The 17,732-nt window shown below is 41.1% G+C and overlaps 1 protein-coding gene across 1 annotated transcript in view; it reads right to left on the bottom strand.

Annotated features, from left to right (window-relative positions):
* Window positions 1-9,376: 9,376 nt before the first annotated feature.
* tgfbr1b (transforming growth factor, beta receptor 1 b) overlaps window positions 9,377-17,732 on the bottom strand; it is a 71,941-nt gene continuing 63,585 nt past the window's right edge. Inside the window, exon 9 of the mRNA XM_071485586.1 lies at window positions 9,377-17,322. Within this exon, the coding sequence (XP_071341687.1) occupies window positions 17,197-17,322 (126 nt within the window). The 3' untranslated portion in view covers window positions 9,377-17,196. The remainder of the gene's footprint in view (window positions 17,323-17,732) is intronic.

The following is a 17,732-nucleotide window of genomic DNA, read 5'->3' as shown; positions in this document are numbered from 1 at the left end:
ATTTCCTAATCACTCTCTGTCAGCCCCCCAGCCAGTCATCAGCACCATTCAGCTTTCTAACAAATCTGGGTGAGGCCACTTGTGCAGGTGATTCAGTTTCTGCAGTTTCCAACCTGACTGCTCGGGTGACTTTTGTCTGCACATCTCAGAAAGGAGAACAACGATCAGCACGACAGCAAAAACGACAAACACGACTCAAGTTGCGATAAAGCTGCATTTAAACATTAATCAAATGGGTTTTAACACAATATAATGTAGTTGTAAGCAGAAATAAGTGTTAATAACATTACTAATTGTGATTGCCTACAACTTGAGGGCACTCATGAGTGAGGGCTGTTATATAGATATATACAGTAATGAATGACTGTATAGTAAAACACAGTTGTAATAACACAATATATGTTGTTGACAAATAATTAATTACTTTATTATGAAAATGTTGGTTTTCTGCATCCACTAACCAGAAAGTATGGTCAGAACCTATTCTGCTGAGTTATAGCATCGAATAATGTTCAGAGGTGTTTTTGCAGAACATTATGATGTCACAGTGAAGTTGACCTTTCACCTTTTGGATATAAAATGTCATCACAATTAATGTATGGATTTGTGAGTTATGGCCAAAAATGTGTTTTGTGAACTTTGATCTTTGACCACCAAATTCTAGTTCACCCTCCTCCCGTCCCCTATCAGTTCATTCTTGAGTCCAAATTAATGCTTGTGCTCAGTTAGAAGAAAATCCCTGAAGGCTTTAATGAGATATCGCCTTCACAAGAATGAGACGGATGGATGGACAACCTGAAAATATAATAAAAAGAAAGAAAAAAAAATAAAAAGAAAGAAAAGGAAAAAAAAATTGTGGAGCTATTTCTCCTGTTTATTTAACTGTAAGAATGTGGATATAAAATGGCAAAATATTATGAAATCAGGTTTTCCAAATTAATGGCCCTAATAAAAGAAATAGAAATACCTTGTAAAATTGCTCCATGCACAAACCATTAAAAGCACTTGAAATCATATTTAGTTTTAGACCTTGAACTCTATGATAAAGAAGCTCTGTTGTTTACCGCCATGTCTTTGACTGATGGTTAATTCCAGCATCTTTTTTTAGAGAGCATTGTCTGGAGAAAAAAAAAAAAGATTAATCTAGAGATAGATCTTTTTTTCTCTCTCTCTCTCTCTCTCTCTCTCTCTCTCTCTCTCTCTTTTTTGTCACCCTTCACCAATATGAGGCTTAGACAATAGCATCTAACTTCTCTGCAGCCTGACAGACAAACATTAAGCTTAGAGGTCAAATTATGGTTCTGCTCAACAAAAGGATGTGATGTTACGTTTCTGATGCCGCTGAGAAATAAACACTGACCAGAGCGATTAGACTGTGAACATTGTTTAAGAGCAAGGCTTCAATTTGAAGTCTGGTACTGTGATGATGTATCCTGCTAAATATAGTGACAAAACACACCAGAATAATAATAACTTCTTCATCACCAAACCCTCCGCAGCATCAGTGTCTGTGTTGCTGCTCAGTCAGAGCTGATCAAACATGGCCACTGATCTGCTGGAGATCACAGAGAAACAAACACATGTGCAAATGTGTCTGTTGTTCGGGCTTCAATAGAAGTGAAAAGGAGACAGAGCCAATATGAGTGTGCCAGTGATGTGTTGAAATCTGTTTCCCTGAAGGTATGTGAACCAAATTCTGAGCCGCACCATAACAGACTTTGACATAAAACTGGAAATGTAATGTGACCATTGTTGCCTTGAGCCTTGAAAAGAGCCTAGATGAACACATCAACAGCTGATCCTGTCTCTCACGAGGAGAGAGCTGCCCAATCACAGCCGAAAGCTGGAGGAACAGAGGCAAGATCTTAAAAAGTACTGAAGCAATAATTTTGCATTAGTGAGGTAATTCTGTGCAAATGTTTTAAATAGATCTGCACCTGAACAGAGTTTTCATGCAATGACAGTGACTAAAAAATAATATTCACCATGATGGATTACACAGCAGGGACTCGCAGGAGTCTGCAAACTGATTTTCACTCCGTACTGAAACGATTTCAAGTGGAAAAATACATCCAAATATGATCAACTATATAGTACATGTTGCATGGATATGAATATGATCAGCAAAAACCTAAAGTGTAAATGGTGCCTAATCATATCACTGTATTACATTTGTTTCTTTCTGAACTCCATTATTAAAGAAATCATTTTAAGATAATTAATAAGACATCAGCTGCACTAACAACAACTAAGCACCTGATTTATTTTTAATAACTGTTGCAGAAAGATGTTAGGCATCAGTTCCTCAGCTTGCTGATAGATGTTGCACTTTGTGTGTGTGTGTGTGTGTGTGTGTGTGTGTGTCTACAGCAGCAGGCACAGGAGCAGGAACAGGCCAACATCCATACATCACTGTCAATCTGCAGTGAGCCTGTCAAGCTATTCTTAGCCTTTGCACAAAGAGACTGAGGAGGAAAACACACCACCACTCCCTGCTTCACAGGCAACTTACCAAAGTCCCCATCCCTTCCCTCGGGCGTAGTTAGGGTTGCAATGCACTGCAGGTAAAATATCATCATTACCAAAATTACAGTGGAAGGGCAGCAGATGATTCAGAAGGTCAGGGCTCTCATCAGACCATTTGTGAATCATTTTGTGGGCGTTGCTGCAGCCAGCGCTGGATAATGGACCAGCAGCATCACATCACATGATATTTTTCAAAGACACCCGCACAAGTATACAGAAGTGTGTTTCTGCATTTTACATCCTAATAAACATCGCGCTCTGCCGCAGCGGCTTCCACCCTCTCCTGGGGAGTCTGTCCAGCCTCTGCGACACGACACAGGACAACACACACAGGATGCAGCCACTGTTAGTGCTGCTTCTGCAGTCCTGAGCTCAATGGCCCCTTGGCAGAGCGTGGCACCACAGCACTGCGGCGTGCGGGGGTTGCAGCAGCAGCAGCAGCAGCAGCAGCAGCTCGCTTGATGATGGACTGCATCGATTTCCTCATTTTGCTATTGACCTTTCGTTTGCGCTGCTCGCTCTGACCCTCGGCAGTGACACGCACGCTCAGAGAAGACACAGAGAAGAGAGGAGGGGAGGTGTTGTAAGTGTCGTGAGCACTTGCCTGGTGTATGGAGATTCTGGGAGAGTAGAGACAGAGGAATATGACTTCTGGCATTTTGCTATAATCATGCTGTCCCCCTCTTATTCAAAATTTAATAAAGATAATGAAGAAGAAGCAGAATTTCTGTCTCATCAAAAAAGTTTTTCTAACACAAATCATCCCATATTATGCTCCTGCTTTAGTTAAAGGGCGACAGTGCAAAGTGATGGAAAAGTGCTGCAGCTTATTCTATAGAGAGCCCCAAAAGTCCTTGAACAAACAAGACAATTCAGTGTTTTTGTGTGCATGAGTTCTTTAATTTGAAGGAAACTTTGTATTCCTTTACACCTTTATTTGAATTTTTATACCTTCTTTTAAAACTTGTTCTACATAAATTTACAACGAGCTCCTCCATTCAGGCGAAGGATGAAGGACGAGCACTGGGAATAGTTTATTGCTGAACTGAAATTCCACCCTGTGAATAAAAATGATCTTTTCAGCCATTCATGGAGAGAATTGAGTGAACTTTAGCTTCATATCATTGTACCCTATTTGAATATAATATTCGAATGATGTGCTGGCAGAGAGACAGCAAGTGCTTTTACTTTTTTGCTGAGTGTGATCTATCTATCTATTTATCTATCTATCTGGTCACTGAAGTTTTTACTCAAACAGAGGAAATGCTGCATTTGTCCGGGACTATTTTCAACAGCGGATTGATGCACATCTTTCGACCTTTATCAGTCATTCGCTGTTACAACCCGCTTACACCTGCTAATTTTGCTGGGAACAGGGTATTAGACTGCAACAAAAATGGGAGACACAGGAGTATACTACACAACAAAGTCATTTATTTATAACAAAATCATATATCAAGACAAACAGAAAAAGAAGTAGATGTGAGGAATCTGTAAAGTCAGCAGTGTAGGGGCTGGCTGAGTGGGAATGCGCTGTAAACAAAATAAAAGAAAAAAAGCTGTATAGTGCAAACTTGTGTGTGGCTGCTGCAAGGAGCACACCAGGCCCAGGTGAGCACTGTGCTGCTGATTAAACTCCTCCTTGGTCTGCAGCCCAGCAGACAAAGCACAGCAACAGCAGGGTCCCACACGCCTTTAAATGTCACTTCACCCAAATTACAAAAACATATTTCCTTCTGAACTCCAGTGGCTTCGAGCGATGAAAAGAGTTTTGGTTTTCGTCCAGGTTTTGAGATGCCCGTCTGAGATTTCTTCCTCCACACTGCCATGGAGGGGGATGGATTATTATTTATTTTTTTTAATAGTTCACACAGTATTGGTCATTGTTTGAATACCAGCTTATATTTTTATTTATTTGAGAATTTATTTGAGTGTAAAATGTTACAGAAAAAATAACACACCAGCTCCCTCGCTGTAGGAAGTGCGAGAACGGACATGTGAAGTCATGTGCATCCATGTGGAACCTTCCCGGTGACAGCAGCTGGTGGTGGCTGGTGATTATTTACCTGGGTGAAGCTTCAGGCACTGAGAGCTTCTGCTCACACCGTGGCAAGTGTTGTGGTTGTGTAGCCTGGTGCACTGAGCTTTGATTCCAGCTACACAAGAGTAGAAAAACAAACACAACGGCTCAGTGTGGCTCCTTAATCTGTCTCTTTTTTTCTCCGAGCAGAAAGAAGAGACCCTCGAGGAAACTAAACAAACCTTGGAACTGGAAATAAAGAAAAAGTTTGAAACATTTAAACTGAACATTAAAAGCTGAAAGAAATTCCTTTCTGCTTTTGTGCTGGGTGCTTGAAGGTCTACAGCTTCTGTGATTGTTGCAGCAATCAAATCAAACAGCATGTAATAGTGCAAATAAAAAGGGGCAACAGCCAACAGTTTGACCACTCCTTTTACATCTTGTCGCCAGCTGCTGATCCGGAACAGTGGAGCTGGCAGTGGCTAATACTGTGGTCACGGAGAGGCCAGATGTAAACAGAGAGAAGCTGAGTAAAGCCCCACTGTGTGTCCCCCTCGCTCCAAGACCACAAACATTCGACGTAATTTAACACTGTGGTAGTGTAACCGTGATCTCCTTGTTGATAGCGGGCTCCAGTCTCTCTGGGCTGTGGGCGACAAGCAGGCTACAATTTTCCTGTAGCTGTCTTCTATAATCACCACCAACACGGCAGGACAGCTGACACAACTTTATTCTGCTCTCTTTGCAGGGCATGTGCCTTCAGTAGAGCGTCACATTCACACCTGTCCCCCTGTAAACAGTAGCAGGTGGGAACCAAAGTTGCTCCACACTAAAGAGATGTTACAAAGTATATATTATAAATGAAATAATAAAGTGCTGCAAACAATCATGAAATCATATAATGGACTCAATAAAGTAATATTACTTAATAACATAATAAACTCAAATAACATTGCACCACTTAATAAACAACATAAATTGATATGGTGAGCAGAGGAGGGACGGGCAGAGTGGTAGTATCATCACTGTAAGAAACATTAGTGTGTTTGATGCTTAACAAAACAATGAGGTATATTTTAGCCGCACAGAACAGAACAATAGATTTGCAGAAATGGTCATAAATGAGAGGCTGGACCCAAACGCAGACACAGAGGCAGGTAAGGGTAAAATAAAGTCTTTTATTTTCAACAGGTGAAGGTGAGCGGCGAGTGGTGCTGAGCTGGCTGCAGGCTTGGCAGATTGGAGTGGGCAGGTTCGTTGAGTAAATCTTCAGGTTGCAGGCAGGCAGGAAAAACCAAACAACAGGCTTGATAACTACTGACTGAGACTGAGCTGGAGGCGTGGCACACAAACAAACTGTGTATGCAGTTTCAGGGTTTAAAAAGTGAACAGGTGACTGCTTGATGGCAGATGTCTTGCAGGTGTGGAGTCAGGAAGAGAGAGAGGGCAAGAAAGAGGGAGAGAACAGACAAAACTACTTTACCGCCTCACAGTTGTACAGTATGCCTCCGCCACTCAAACTAGTTCAGTTTATCCCTGTTTATAGTCATATAAAATATATATATATAAAATATTTGTGTGAAATTTTGTCACAATTGCTGTATGAAATCTTGAGTAATGGCCAAAAAGTGTTTTGCTTAGTCACCACGACATTGACCTTTGACCTTTACTCCTAAAGTCTAACCAGTTCATCTTGAGTCCAAGTGAATGTTTGTCAAATTTGAAGTGATTCCCTTGAGGAGTTCTTCAGATATTGCATTCACACAGCCAAAATCATGTTTTGTGAGGTCACTGTAACCTTGATCTTTGACCTTTGACCTTTAGCCACCAAACTGTAATCAGCTCAACCTTGAGTCCAGGTGAACATTTTTACCAAATTTGAAGAAGTTCCTTCAAGGCGTTGCTGAGATATTCCATCTACAAGGCCAAAACCGGGTTTTGTGAGGTCATGGTGACCTTGACCTTTGACCTTTGACCACCAAAATCTAATCAGTTCATCCTTGAGTCTGAGTGAATGTTTGTGCTACATTTGAAGACGTTCTGTTGAGGTGTCACTGAGATATCTTGTCCATGAGAATGGGATGGACGGACAACCTGAAAACAATATGACAATATAACAAGAACACACCCCACTCACACCAAAGGCAGAAAACTCACAACAAGCAGAGGTGTCATGGAGGGGTCGTGATAGAAATAGCAACATAAAGGTAAAAATGAAGCAGGAGTAAAAATAGAGCGTGAGGAGAAAACACAAATAAAACCAAAAAACACACCGTTTAAGTTCAGCCTCCTCTGCAAAGATGAAGGAGGTAAGTGAGTGTGTGTGTGTGTGTGTGTGGCCGGCTTCCTGCGTCACTTCAGTTTGGTAGCTTGTAAATCAGAGCTGTCTGCTGGCTGCACTTCATCAGGTCTGTCTGTGAAATCATTGGAGCTGATGGATCAAAATGAACCTCAACACTGCAGCAGAGGTTCAGTCAACGTCGGAGCAACCTGCAGCCACTTCCTCTCACAAATGAGCCGCTGGCCTCAGGTTCGTCACCGTTACACGAGTCGATACTGCAGTTGAGGCGGTCCATTATCCTAATAGATGCATATCAACAGTTTACAAAGAACTACCACAACAAGAGGCTTTGGTTTCACAGAGGAAGTGAGAAATTCAGTCTGAAGCCGTCAGGGGCAACCTGACCACACATGCTTGTTAGCTGCAGCTGTACGTGCTGATTCAGAGGTTGGGCGGGTGGCCGGCGCTCCGCTGTGGTCTTGCTCTGTGATCTTGCTGCATTTGGGAGATTTTTGCACTGACACCAAGGCAAATTGCATTTTCCCTGTTCTCCGCCACCTTTACATTCTAATGTGTGAGCTCTCTGAGTGAAACAGAGCAACAGCGCCTTCTGTGAGATGGACATCTGTCGTCGCCAGCCTCTGCGAGATTTATTCTCCCTAACAGGCGCCGGCTCGTAATGTACACACCTGCTGATGCTGAAGACTCCAGGTGCATTTTTCTCTGCTCAGCCCCGACTTCAGCCCCCACCTGCAGGCTCTGTTCCCCCCTGGGGAATTGGTATTGATCCCTCCCTGTGTGCCCATCTGCTGCTCAGTATGTTTTAGGGAGTGACAAGACACAGAGCCCGGACACAGAATCTACTGGATTTACCTGTTCTCAATAAATGCGAGGTGCCATATCTTACTACATGTAATCATAGTATTACACTACACATGTGTTTCAGATACCATGATTGTGCATGGTCATCCAAAACGTAGTCGGACTTGAGAATAACAATATTTTAATATCTAATGCACCTTGACAAATGCTTGGGGACACGTTCCCCCCACTTCGATTTTTCCCCGTTGCTTTTTAAAAACATAATTTGTTTAAAATGTTCTGAAAAAGAGATTCATCAAATGTGAACGCTTTGAGAAGATAACTGTTGATAAATGTTCTCACACATCAATATTTAAGCCTCATGACTGGTTGGTCATGAGCTCTCGCGGTGTTATTCCTTCAGCTGTTTCTCTTTTGTCAGGTTTTAGGTGCAGTCACACTGGATATTGTGAGTAGGTGTGATGTGGGCATTGTTCATGGTTGGATGCATATGGATGAGTGTTACTTGTGGGTCGATTTTATGCATTTCATGCAGAGCATTTTCTTATTGCTGACTCTTGTAATAGCCTCGGCTATGCACTTTTGATGCACAATTATGCAGTTTTATTCCCATCATAATTATCTACCTTGACCCTCAATACGCTGCTTAAAATCACAGATATTGGAGACACATTAAAAAGTTTTTTTTTTTTTTTTTGTTCCCACCACTTTTCAGCACAAAGTGATGTCCTGGGTGTGGGGTCATGACATGTCAAAGCTGGATTCATTGATTTTCAGCCACTAGGAGCTGAACAAAGTCTAAATCAAGCCCACAGACCTACAGCCTGTCATATTATCACCTTACAGCTCCAAGGCTGAGGAGAGCTATTAAAATCAAAACTATGAACTAAAAGAGGCTACAAAGGTATGAAGACATGCAGGTGTCTGATTCATATGCTTGTATTATCATCTAATAATTTGATAACATAATTACATAATTTGAAAAATACTGATGAATTCAGCTTTGAACAAATACACTTTATATGTATAATTTTTAAAGCAAAGGTTTGACCAATGGCAGTTGCTGTTACACACACAAACACAATTTGTCTGTAGCGTCCAGCATCTCCTGTGTTTGAGGAACCAAATCAGCTGGGCGATTATTATCAGGATTATTGTATATGGCAAAAATCATGTTAGCCTGGATTATTTAAACCATGTTTAAATAATCAGTTTCTGAACACCCTCTTTTATTTCTTTGACATATGCAGATACTGAAAAGAGAAACTTCTATCATACAGATACTCCTCTTTAAAGGTCCCATATTTAACACTTTTCCTGATTTTATTTGAAGTGTTGATATCCAGAATAAGAGACAGTTATGGTTTTAAGAACCCAAAACCATGTCAGCCTCTCTTCTGATTGGTTGACGGTTTTCTGAGTGATTGAATAAAAATATAGCAGATTTCAGGTAAATATTCGGGTGGGGTGGGGTGGGGTCCTGATGGCTGGTTTTAAGGCTCAGTTTCTGAATACAGGCTGTGTGCATTTCTCTGTGGACTGAGCACTGAGACTTTCACAGTATTAATGTAGAACCTAGACCTGCTTTATAATCACAAAAGACATGGAAATCTCACTTTACATCGTGTGGGACTTTTAAAGAACTCCATTCATGATTTCTGTGCTGTAAACCACCATCAAAAGGTTAGCTGGCTTCCCAGTAGCTAAGAAATAAACAAAGACAAATCTTGTAGTGAAACCTTGTTTCTTTATTCACACCATTTTCTACTCCAGCTATGTTAGAAGTTAACATAAGTGTCAATCCTCTAGTTCCTATGCTGATCTCTCATTCATCTGTACACACTATATAAAAAAGTCAAGATTATAATATGTTTAGAAATCCAAGAGGGTTTTGAGGTGAGGAGGGTTCAACAGTTGTTGAGGGGTTTTCGCTGTAGGGGTGTACAGTCCCTCCCCCTCACTTCCAGCCTCCTCCACCTCGACTCTTTTTTTTCTTTTTTTTTCGTTAAACAAAAAGAATATATTGAACAAGGCATTTGTACCAGAGCTCAGAAAGGGGCTTGGACATTTGTAAAGCGCTTTGACTGTACAGCTCACGCAGAACACAACCAACAAGGTCATATACAGAGCATGGTAAAAGAGGAATAGTATACTGCTTGGGCACAACACAAACACAATACAATGCCATTTGACAAAAAAAGTACCATTGAAAAGAAAAACAAATTATTCTCTTCAACTATTTTAAGCATTTCATAGAAACAAAAGAGAAAGATAAATTGCAAACTTGGAGTAAACAAATCAAGAATATATATATACAGTGAGGTAAAACACATTGGTCTTTAAAAGGAGGTATTTTCTTTTTGATTAAGTGACCTTTTTAATATGTTAATTATGCTTTTTTTTTTTAAGATCTTCTCAGCTTTTGGATGACATCTATAAAGCAGGTAATGCAGACATCAATGCAGACACACAATCACATGCAGTCTTGTCATTCGAGGTGAAAAGTAAAAGAAGTCTTGTCAAACTTAGGCACCAAATAAAACATGATAAAGCTTTCTGCTACCCTTGTTGCCACAAAGGCCTCACTGCAGCATCGAACTGGAGAAGAAAACTGTTTGTAGCCGAGCAACGGCAGAGCCCTTTAGTGACCCAAACTGCTCTTCTTGTCAACTGTAACACTTTCCCTGGCTTTTTGACCACTGCACATGCTTCAGCAGAGACCATTATATAGCAGGTCTCCGAGACGATGGAGGGCAACCATGAAGGGAGAATGATTTAATCCTTTGACCCGAACGCGGACCTCATCACAGTGTGTGGATCATGCTAGCATAGATAGGTCTTTCAACCTTGTGTGATCCAGTGGGACTGAGTGGGCAGACATGATTGGGCCCAGACTTTGCATAACAAGAGAAAGAGACATATATAGAAACGGACCCGTGCGGCGGATATTTGCATGCTTACAAAGTTGCTGCCATGACCTTTGGGCTGAGTTATGCAGGTTGTGCTCGGATTGGTTTGTTGACTCTGAGAGGGCTGATACATTCACGGCTGTGGGAATTTCTCAGTGCGTGGTTTGAAGCGGTAGAGCTGCTGGCATAGTTTATGTTACCTCCCTGTTTTGGCCCTCCATCAATGCACACTGAACAGAGGAAACTGCTTGTTTTGTACCCTTCTCAGCTTTAGAAGTATAGCATGAAAAGGCTGCATATTTGACCACATCTAACAATCAGAGCGCATCTCATCATACAGGTTTGAGTCACTAAACGGCTTGGCCACATTGCTGCTCCCCATTCACAACCTTCATCTGTGTTGACCAGTGGACCGAGGTTTGAAATCGCATGATGGCTGCACATCAGCAGTGTACAATGACTTCCTCCCCCCTTTAATCTGAGCTACAGAAAGAAAAGGCAAGGTAAGATTCTCAAAGAGGAGGTACAGCGGATTTTCTTTGTAAAAGGTTCAGTGATCGCAATACCTAAGTAAAAGCTGTTTGCCAAACCAAAATAACCCCCAAATTAGGGAAGGAAAAACACAATTTACAGGTTCAATCCCAATGACTTTCAGACAGAAGGAGAAACAGCCTCAAGTCAACATACGCTCGAAACAAAATAGTTTGTACAAGATGTTGTCCTAACGCAAAAGTGTTTTATAGCTTTCAGACAGTCTCTCCTTGAAGACATTCATGATGTTGCTCAGATTAGTGATTTCATAAATGTAACTAACAATGTTGCCTGCAGCCCCCCTCCAATTTCAGCACTGGAAAGGTGTGGGGGGTCGCAGTCTGACCATCCAACAAGGAATCTGGACAACCCTATAAGGTAAACTCCACTGATTGGTCAAGTTGCATCGTTGGTCAGGTTTTGACAAGAAGAAAATTGTGTGAAATTAAAATATCCTTCAAACAAAGTGCTTTTCGGACCTTGTCCGACAATATTTGTAACTTTCCAAAACTGACAAGCTGACAAGTCCGCAGCAAAGTGGAGGTGAGACAGTTTGAACTTCTCTCTCAAGCTCTTTTATCACTCCGTTCCATGACTTGTGTACATCTGAGGGAAACACCATGAATGCCAGGAGTGTGAACTGTTGTCCCAATTCATTGCATCATACAAACTGGTTTGTCTCAAGCATACCCCAGTCTTAAGATCTGAGTTTAGAGACATGAAGAAGTAACAGAAAGCAAGGATAGATGGGAGTTGGTTGGCCCGTTATGGAGCAAGTGAACCAGCTGCAGTGAAGTGTGGCCCTTGGAGCTAGGAAATAATCTGTTATGTCAATTAGAGAATGACATGGAATGACAAGAGAGAAAGGCAAGATAGAGTCAAGGAAAGAAAGACTGCTGTATAAAGACCACAAGAGAAAAACAGTTGGGTGCAAACATCTTTTTACAGTTAAGTCATCTTGGGTTTTGAAAAGAAAAAGTACAAGGCTGCTGGTGACTTTAAGACAGAATGAAGGTTGTCCTAGTAGAGGCATAACAGAGGTGCTGTTGAGTTGAGCTTTTGTTGTTGCTAATGTCCCAGAGAATGACATTGCTAATGGAATACACACACTATACAGTCTCAATCCCACCCAAAGGCCCAGCAGGGCGAGCCAGGGCTTACTTAAAGGGATACTTTGAGATTTCAAATTTAGAGTTCCCCATACCACCACCAATTCCCAACCCCTGCCCCAAAACCCACATGGCTTAGAAAGACGAATCCTTGGCCCTGGATTTCCCTGGCAAGACCCAGTTGGCCCACTAGTTTACACAGTTAACATTTAATTCAGCATAGTCTGTCACCCTTTTTGTATTTAATATAGCAGCGATATCCACTTTACTTTCTTCAAATATCAGGATAGTTTTCTTCTGTTGTTTACTCCACAAGATATTTACAAGGCTTATGTCACTTTCTGCCCCTGCTGACCATTTCTACATATTTAATAATACTTCATTCACAAGAACGACTCTGACTAGTGGAACTACAAAGGTGGGTACATCACACTGTAACTGCTTGGTCAAACTTTTGTTGTTTTTTTTGTTTTCTTCTTTTTTACCGAAATCTCTTTTTTTTTGGATGACAAGGGAATTGCTGAATGTAGCCTGTAGCAACTGATAATATAATTTTCACAAAAATGAATTTGTCACATTGGAAATGTTTTGCACAGGTTATGGAATATTTTGCTTCAGACAGAAGTAGCTCATGGAAAAGCCTTCATCTCCACTTCCTAACTTATACCACAGTCTTCATCAGCTGACAGTTTGCTGTTGCTGTTAGATGTTCAAATGTTACATTATATTAATCCCCTTAGGACCTTTCATCAGTGGCTTAAAAGGTACCATCACTCCAGACTCCCAGCTGTGTTGAGCTTAGGGTTCTGGGAAGTGACTGATTAAAATCCAAATGCCAAAAAAAAAAAAAAAAATCAAGTCAGCACATATTCTACTTCAACATAATGATCAATTCCATGAGTAGTCTGACTGAACTGGAGTTTGAGTGGAGATTTTGTTTTTATCAGTTGCTGTTTCAACAGTCAGGGTCTATTTTTTTTTGTTTGCTTGCTTCAATTCGACTTGGATGGTTTAAACATTCAGTCTGAGACCTGAATTCAAACAGACTGCCACAAGCCAATGGACTGTGAATAAAAAATGCTATCTGGCAAGAAAAAGGAGCTAGGGTTCTTCGGACTGACAATAATTGCCTTAAAAAGAGGTGCATTAGTATTGCTATTACATCATCTTGTAATTAAATGCTCAAAAGGTTTAATTACTTTTTTTTTTTTTAGAGGTGCTGTGCGATTTTTAATTTGGACAAATTCCGACATGCATCCATCTGTTATTACATTATCAGTTGCTATATGGGCATCAAGAGGGGGCTTTATGGAGAGAAAGTACTTTTTACTCAACCAATCACAATCTCAACAAGAATTTGATGCGTTTTCTCTTCTCCCCCCCTTCTCTAAACTCTGTGGTCATCAAAGTGGAGAGGACAAGCTACTCCAAACCCCACTGATAGATTGGCACAGTGATTTTCAGCCGTGGTCCACAGAGGCTGCAGCTTCCCAATCTACAGCAACTGATTGAACTGATCTTCGCTGTGAACCAGAGAAGAAGAACTCATCAGTGACATGAGCTGCTGCAGTGAATGGAGGGGGTGGACTCCCCCGCACCTCCATGAACGGCGACTGGAAAGCAACTCTTTAACACACTTCAGCAAATCTTCGAGAGGACTGCCCACCAAATGACAAATGCGCTGGATTTGCATCGGAGCAACATGGCACAGAATGATCAGATTCAGGCAATCTGAGGATATTTACATCCAACGGCAGCTCTCACCTCGACTTGGAAAGCGAGGTGGACAACTAAGTAGCAGCACATCAATACATTATGTATCCATTATGTAAGAAAAACAATGGAGACAGACGGACTCGCCGACATCCAAATTGCCACACAGGTAAACCCCAAAGTGGTTCAGAAGTGCACTTATTGCTGAACAATCAAAAGACCGTGGGATTTCTTTTGAGTGTAGCACTGTCTGGTAGATCCAATTGACTGGATGCATTAATCACTGACTGTTTAATACTTTGTGTATTTAACTGTATCTAATTATGCAATTAATTTCGAGCTGTGTGCTGAAAGTCAAGTGCTTTTGATGGAACTTGGACACAAGCAGATCTGTAGAAATGAGACAGAATAGGTTTAGATGTCTGGCAATTTTGGCAACAGGACAAACACTTGACTGAAACAAACTTACATCAGGTGCTACATATATTTTTTTCATCCTATAGATAGAATCATGACACTACCTTTAGTAGACTTTACCTTTAGTAATCAATTTATATATACATACATATATGTATATATGTGTATATATATATAGATATATGTGTGTGTGTTTTTTTTCCTTTAAAATAAAACAAACAAAAACAAAAAACAAAAATAAAGGGAAAAAAAAAATAAGAGCAGATTCTGACTCTTATGCGTTGGTCCCTTAAGGCTTGCTAAGCTGAAATGACAATATTGTCCATTTTACGCATATTTTTTTTTCATATTTTTTATCGTAAATGTACATTCTAGTAGAAAAAGACCTTGCCACAATAAAAGAAAAAAATGATAAACAACCTGGAAAACCTATGGCTTAGTAAATATCCATTTGCTATATTTAAATGAATGTACCTCACTGTTTTTTTTTTTTTGTTGATTATCCTACAGAGAAGAAAACACTTGAAAGGTTGAATCGCGCTGCTGCGCTGTCAACGGCACAAACACGTGAGAGAACCCAAAAAAAACCCCCAAAAAAACCAAAAAAAAAACTAATCTGAAATCCAAGAGTTTACATTTATAGGGCAACATCAGTAATGCTTACAAGTCTTTGTGTCTGTTTATGAAAGCCGCCGTAAGCTTTTGTGGTGAAGTTTTTCCAACTAAACACAGTTTTGAGGTGCTGGAGCTCAGTTTCCAGACTCAGTCCGCTGAGAGGAGAAGCTGTACAATGAGTTGCTGCTGAGGTGGTCAGGTGTTCAGGTGAGAGGGGGGAGGAGGGGTTGACGAAATGGCACCAGGGTGTCGACTGCGTTGTGGGTGCTGTGACGTGTGCTGTGTGTGTCCCCTCTTGCTCCCCGTCCCTACTTCCTGGGTGTGCATAGTACGAGCTTGCTGTATGCTCGGCAGGGCTCCCGCGGGCCTCCTCTGACGCACACACACGCGCACAGAGCTGCATACACGCGAAAACAAACACACTCCACAGCAGCCGACATGAGAGGAGTTGGGTTTTTAAAGCACTGGCACTTTCCGGTAACAGCTGGCTTGGAAGGCATGGTGGCAGCTGATTGTTGTTGTTGTTGTTGTTGTTGTTGTTGTTTGTGGTTTAGCAGAGCAGAGTATAGAAAATAGACACATTTATCTACTGTATATTGCATATGTTGCAGCATGTTCGCCAAAAATGAATGAGGTCATCATGTCCAGTTTAGTTTTGCAAAAAAGATCCCCTGCCACCAAAAAGAAAAAAAAAAAAGAAAGAAACACAATAAATTAAACTGACCTGTCCGACTCCCTGAAGATATGTGGGGAGACGGGGAAATACAACAGTTACAAATGAAAAACAGGTGCAAAATTGTTGCAGAGATGAGAGATTCTGCTCACTACTCAACTAGATGAAGCCAACGTTTGTGTGAACCCCACAGGGCGGCTAACAGACCCATGATCCTCACTTCAGTCCCCAGTGCTACTGTGAAATGACTCAAGAGTAGGGCTGCAAACAACTTCATGTTTCCTTTGCTGAATAATCTTTACTCTCTGAAATACTAATGATCGTGGCTGAGTCACTGTGATTAAGTGGAAGTGGGTCAAGAAGCTGCAGCCGAACAGAGGCCCTTATAAAGAATAGAAGAATAGAAAGAATATGTTTTCAATGATAAAAATGCCTGTTTGTCTTTTCTTTGGGTTAAAACTCAAAGACAAACTGGTAAATTGTCCAGTCGCTTATGACGACTGGGCAGATGTGACGAGTCAACACTGAACCTGACTGGACACAGGTCCAGGTTGATTCTGACTTCCAACGTTAATGTTATTTAAAAATGAATTAAACAACATACATTCATACAGTTGTTTTTCATGGTCAAAATTTTTCGTATTAGTATAATATTTAAGAACCTAATGACAGTTATTTTCTTCCATACATGCTCTATTAAAAAGATCTTCATTGATTTCTTTTGTTATTGTGAAAAAAGTGAAAAAAATGGCACACATTAGAGTTTGTGGCAGCAGAGCACAGTTATCATCCATTCAAGAATGTATGTTTGAAGTACGTTTGTAAAATCTGTGTGTGTTGTATAAACAGAACACATATGGTTTTCATTTTTCATCTTTCAGGAAATTTGATTATTTCATGATTTAACAGATTATTCAAAAATGTAAATGAGCCACTTGCAGCCCCACTGAAGAGTAGCTTAACCCTCTTAAGTAAAGAACGAAATGCTAATATACAAATGAGGAGGGGATGATGATGATGATGTGAGGAGATGAGAACGAAGCTCCGGCAGCTCACAGGCCTCCCAGGTGATTCCCAGCTACCTGTCTGGCCTTTAGTTTACCCACTGAGGGCTGAGCTCTTATTGGTTGGGTGGAGGCGGGACTTGAGACGGACACCAGGTGCCTCTGTGGGTCTTAGAGAGACTTCATGGGATGAATATAGTGAATTAACATGGAGGATAATGAGTGGAGGCGTCCTTTAATGCCTCTTTTATCCCCTTCAGAAACCACCCCTCATCAGTTCCATCCATCCATTCATCCATCGATCCAGCCATTCATGTGTGTATGTCAGCCCAGCGCAACACACGCACACACATAGATGGTTCCTGAGTTTCAGGTGCAGGATTCATCAGTTTGTCAATGAATGAGATGGGATAAGAAAAAGAAGAGCACGGGGGGAAAAATATTCTTCACTTCTCTTCAAACCAAAGGGGAGGAACAATCAATGAATAGATAATGAAGATAATAAATGCTGTAATGCTAACGATATGGATGCCAGTCAGAGGTGTGTGTATGTGTGTGTGTGTTTGGTAGTTGTGTCTACATCTTGATTCCCTCCTGTTGGCTGAGCTGGGACAGGGTTTTCTTGATTCGGAGAGCGGTGAGTCGGGCGGCCCCGTTGGCGTACCAGCACTCCCTCATTATCTTTGCCATCACCCGCAAGGCCTGCAGAGGAGAGACGGGACAAAAGTTATTAGGACAGAAACACCATAACATACGTGTCAACAGTCTGAGACCTTGACAAATACACTTATCGTCTGTTTTTTTTTTTTTTTAAGAGGATGTGACAAGCTAAATTTTGATAACAATGCTAACAGTCAGCATTCAGGTGGCACCGTTGTCATAATGTGAAAGAGGATGGAACTGTGGTCATGTGATGACAACTGAGCTGTCTCCATGGCAGCGACCAAGCAAACTCCATCCACTGGTGATGACTGTCAGATGTGGTTGAAAGCTCTTGGAAGTAGCTGGTAGTAAGTGAACACGTAACATAACCATAGTTTTTAACAAGTCGTTGATACAAAACTTTTCTAAAAAAAAAAACAAAAAAAAAAACTTAAGCTTAAAACAGCAAA

Source organism: Trachinotus anak, unplaced genomic scaffold (assembly GCF_046630095.1).
Source record: "Trachinotus anak isolate AG129_WGS33_773 ecotype Australia unplaced genomic scaffold, CSIRO_AGI_Tana_v1 ptg000009l, whole genome shotgun sequence".
NCBI lineage: Eukaryota > Metazoa > Chordata > Actinopteri > Carangiformes > Carangidae > Trachinotus > Trachinotus anak.
This window is presented reverse-complemented; position numbering and strand designations above follow the sequence as displayed.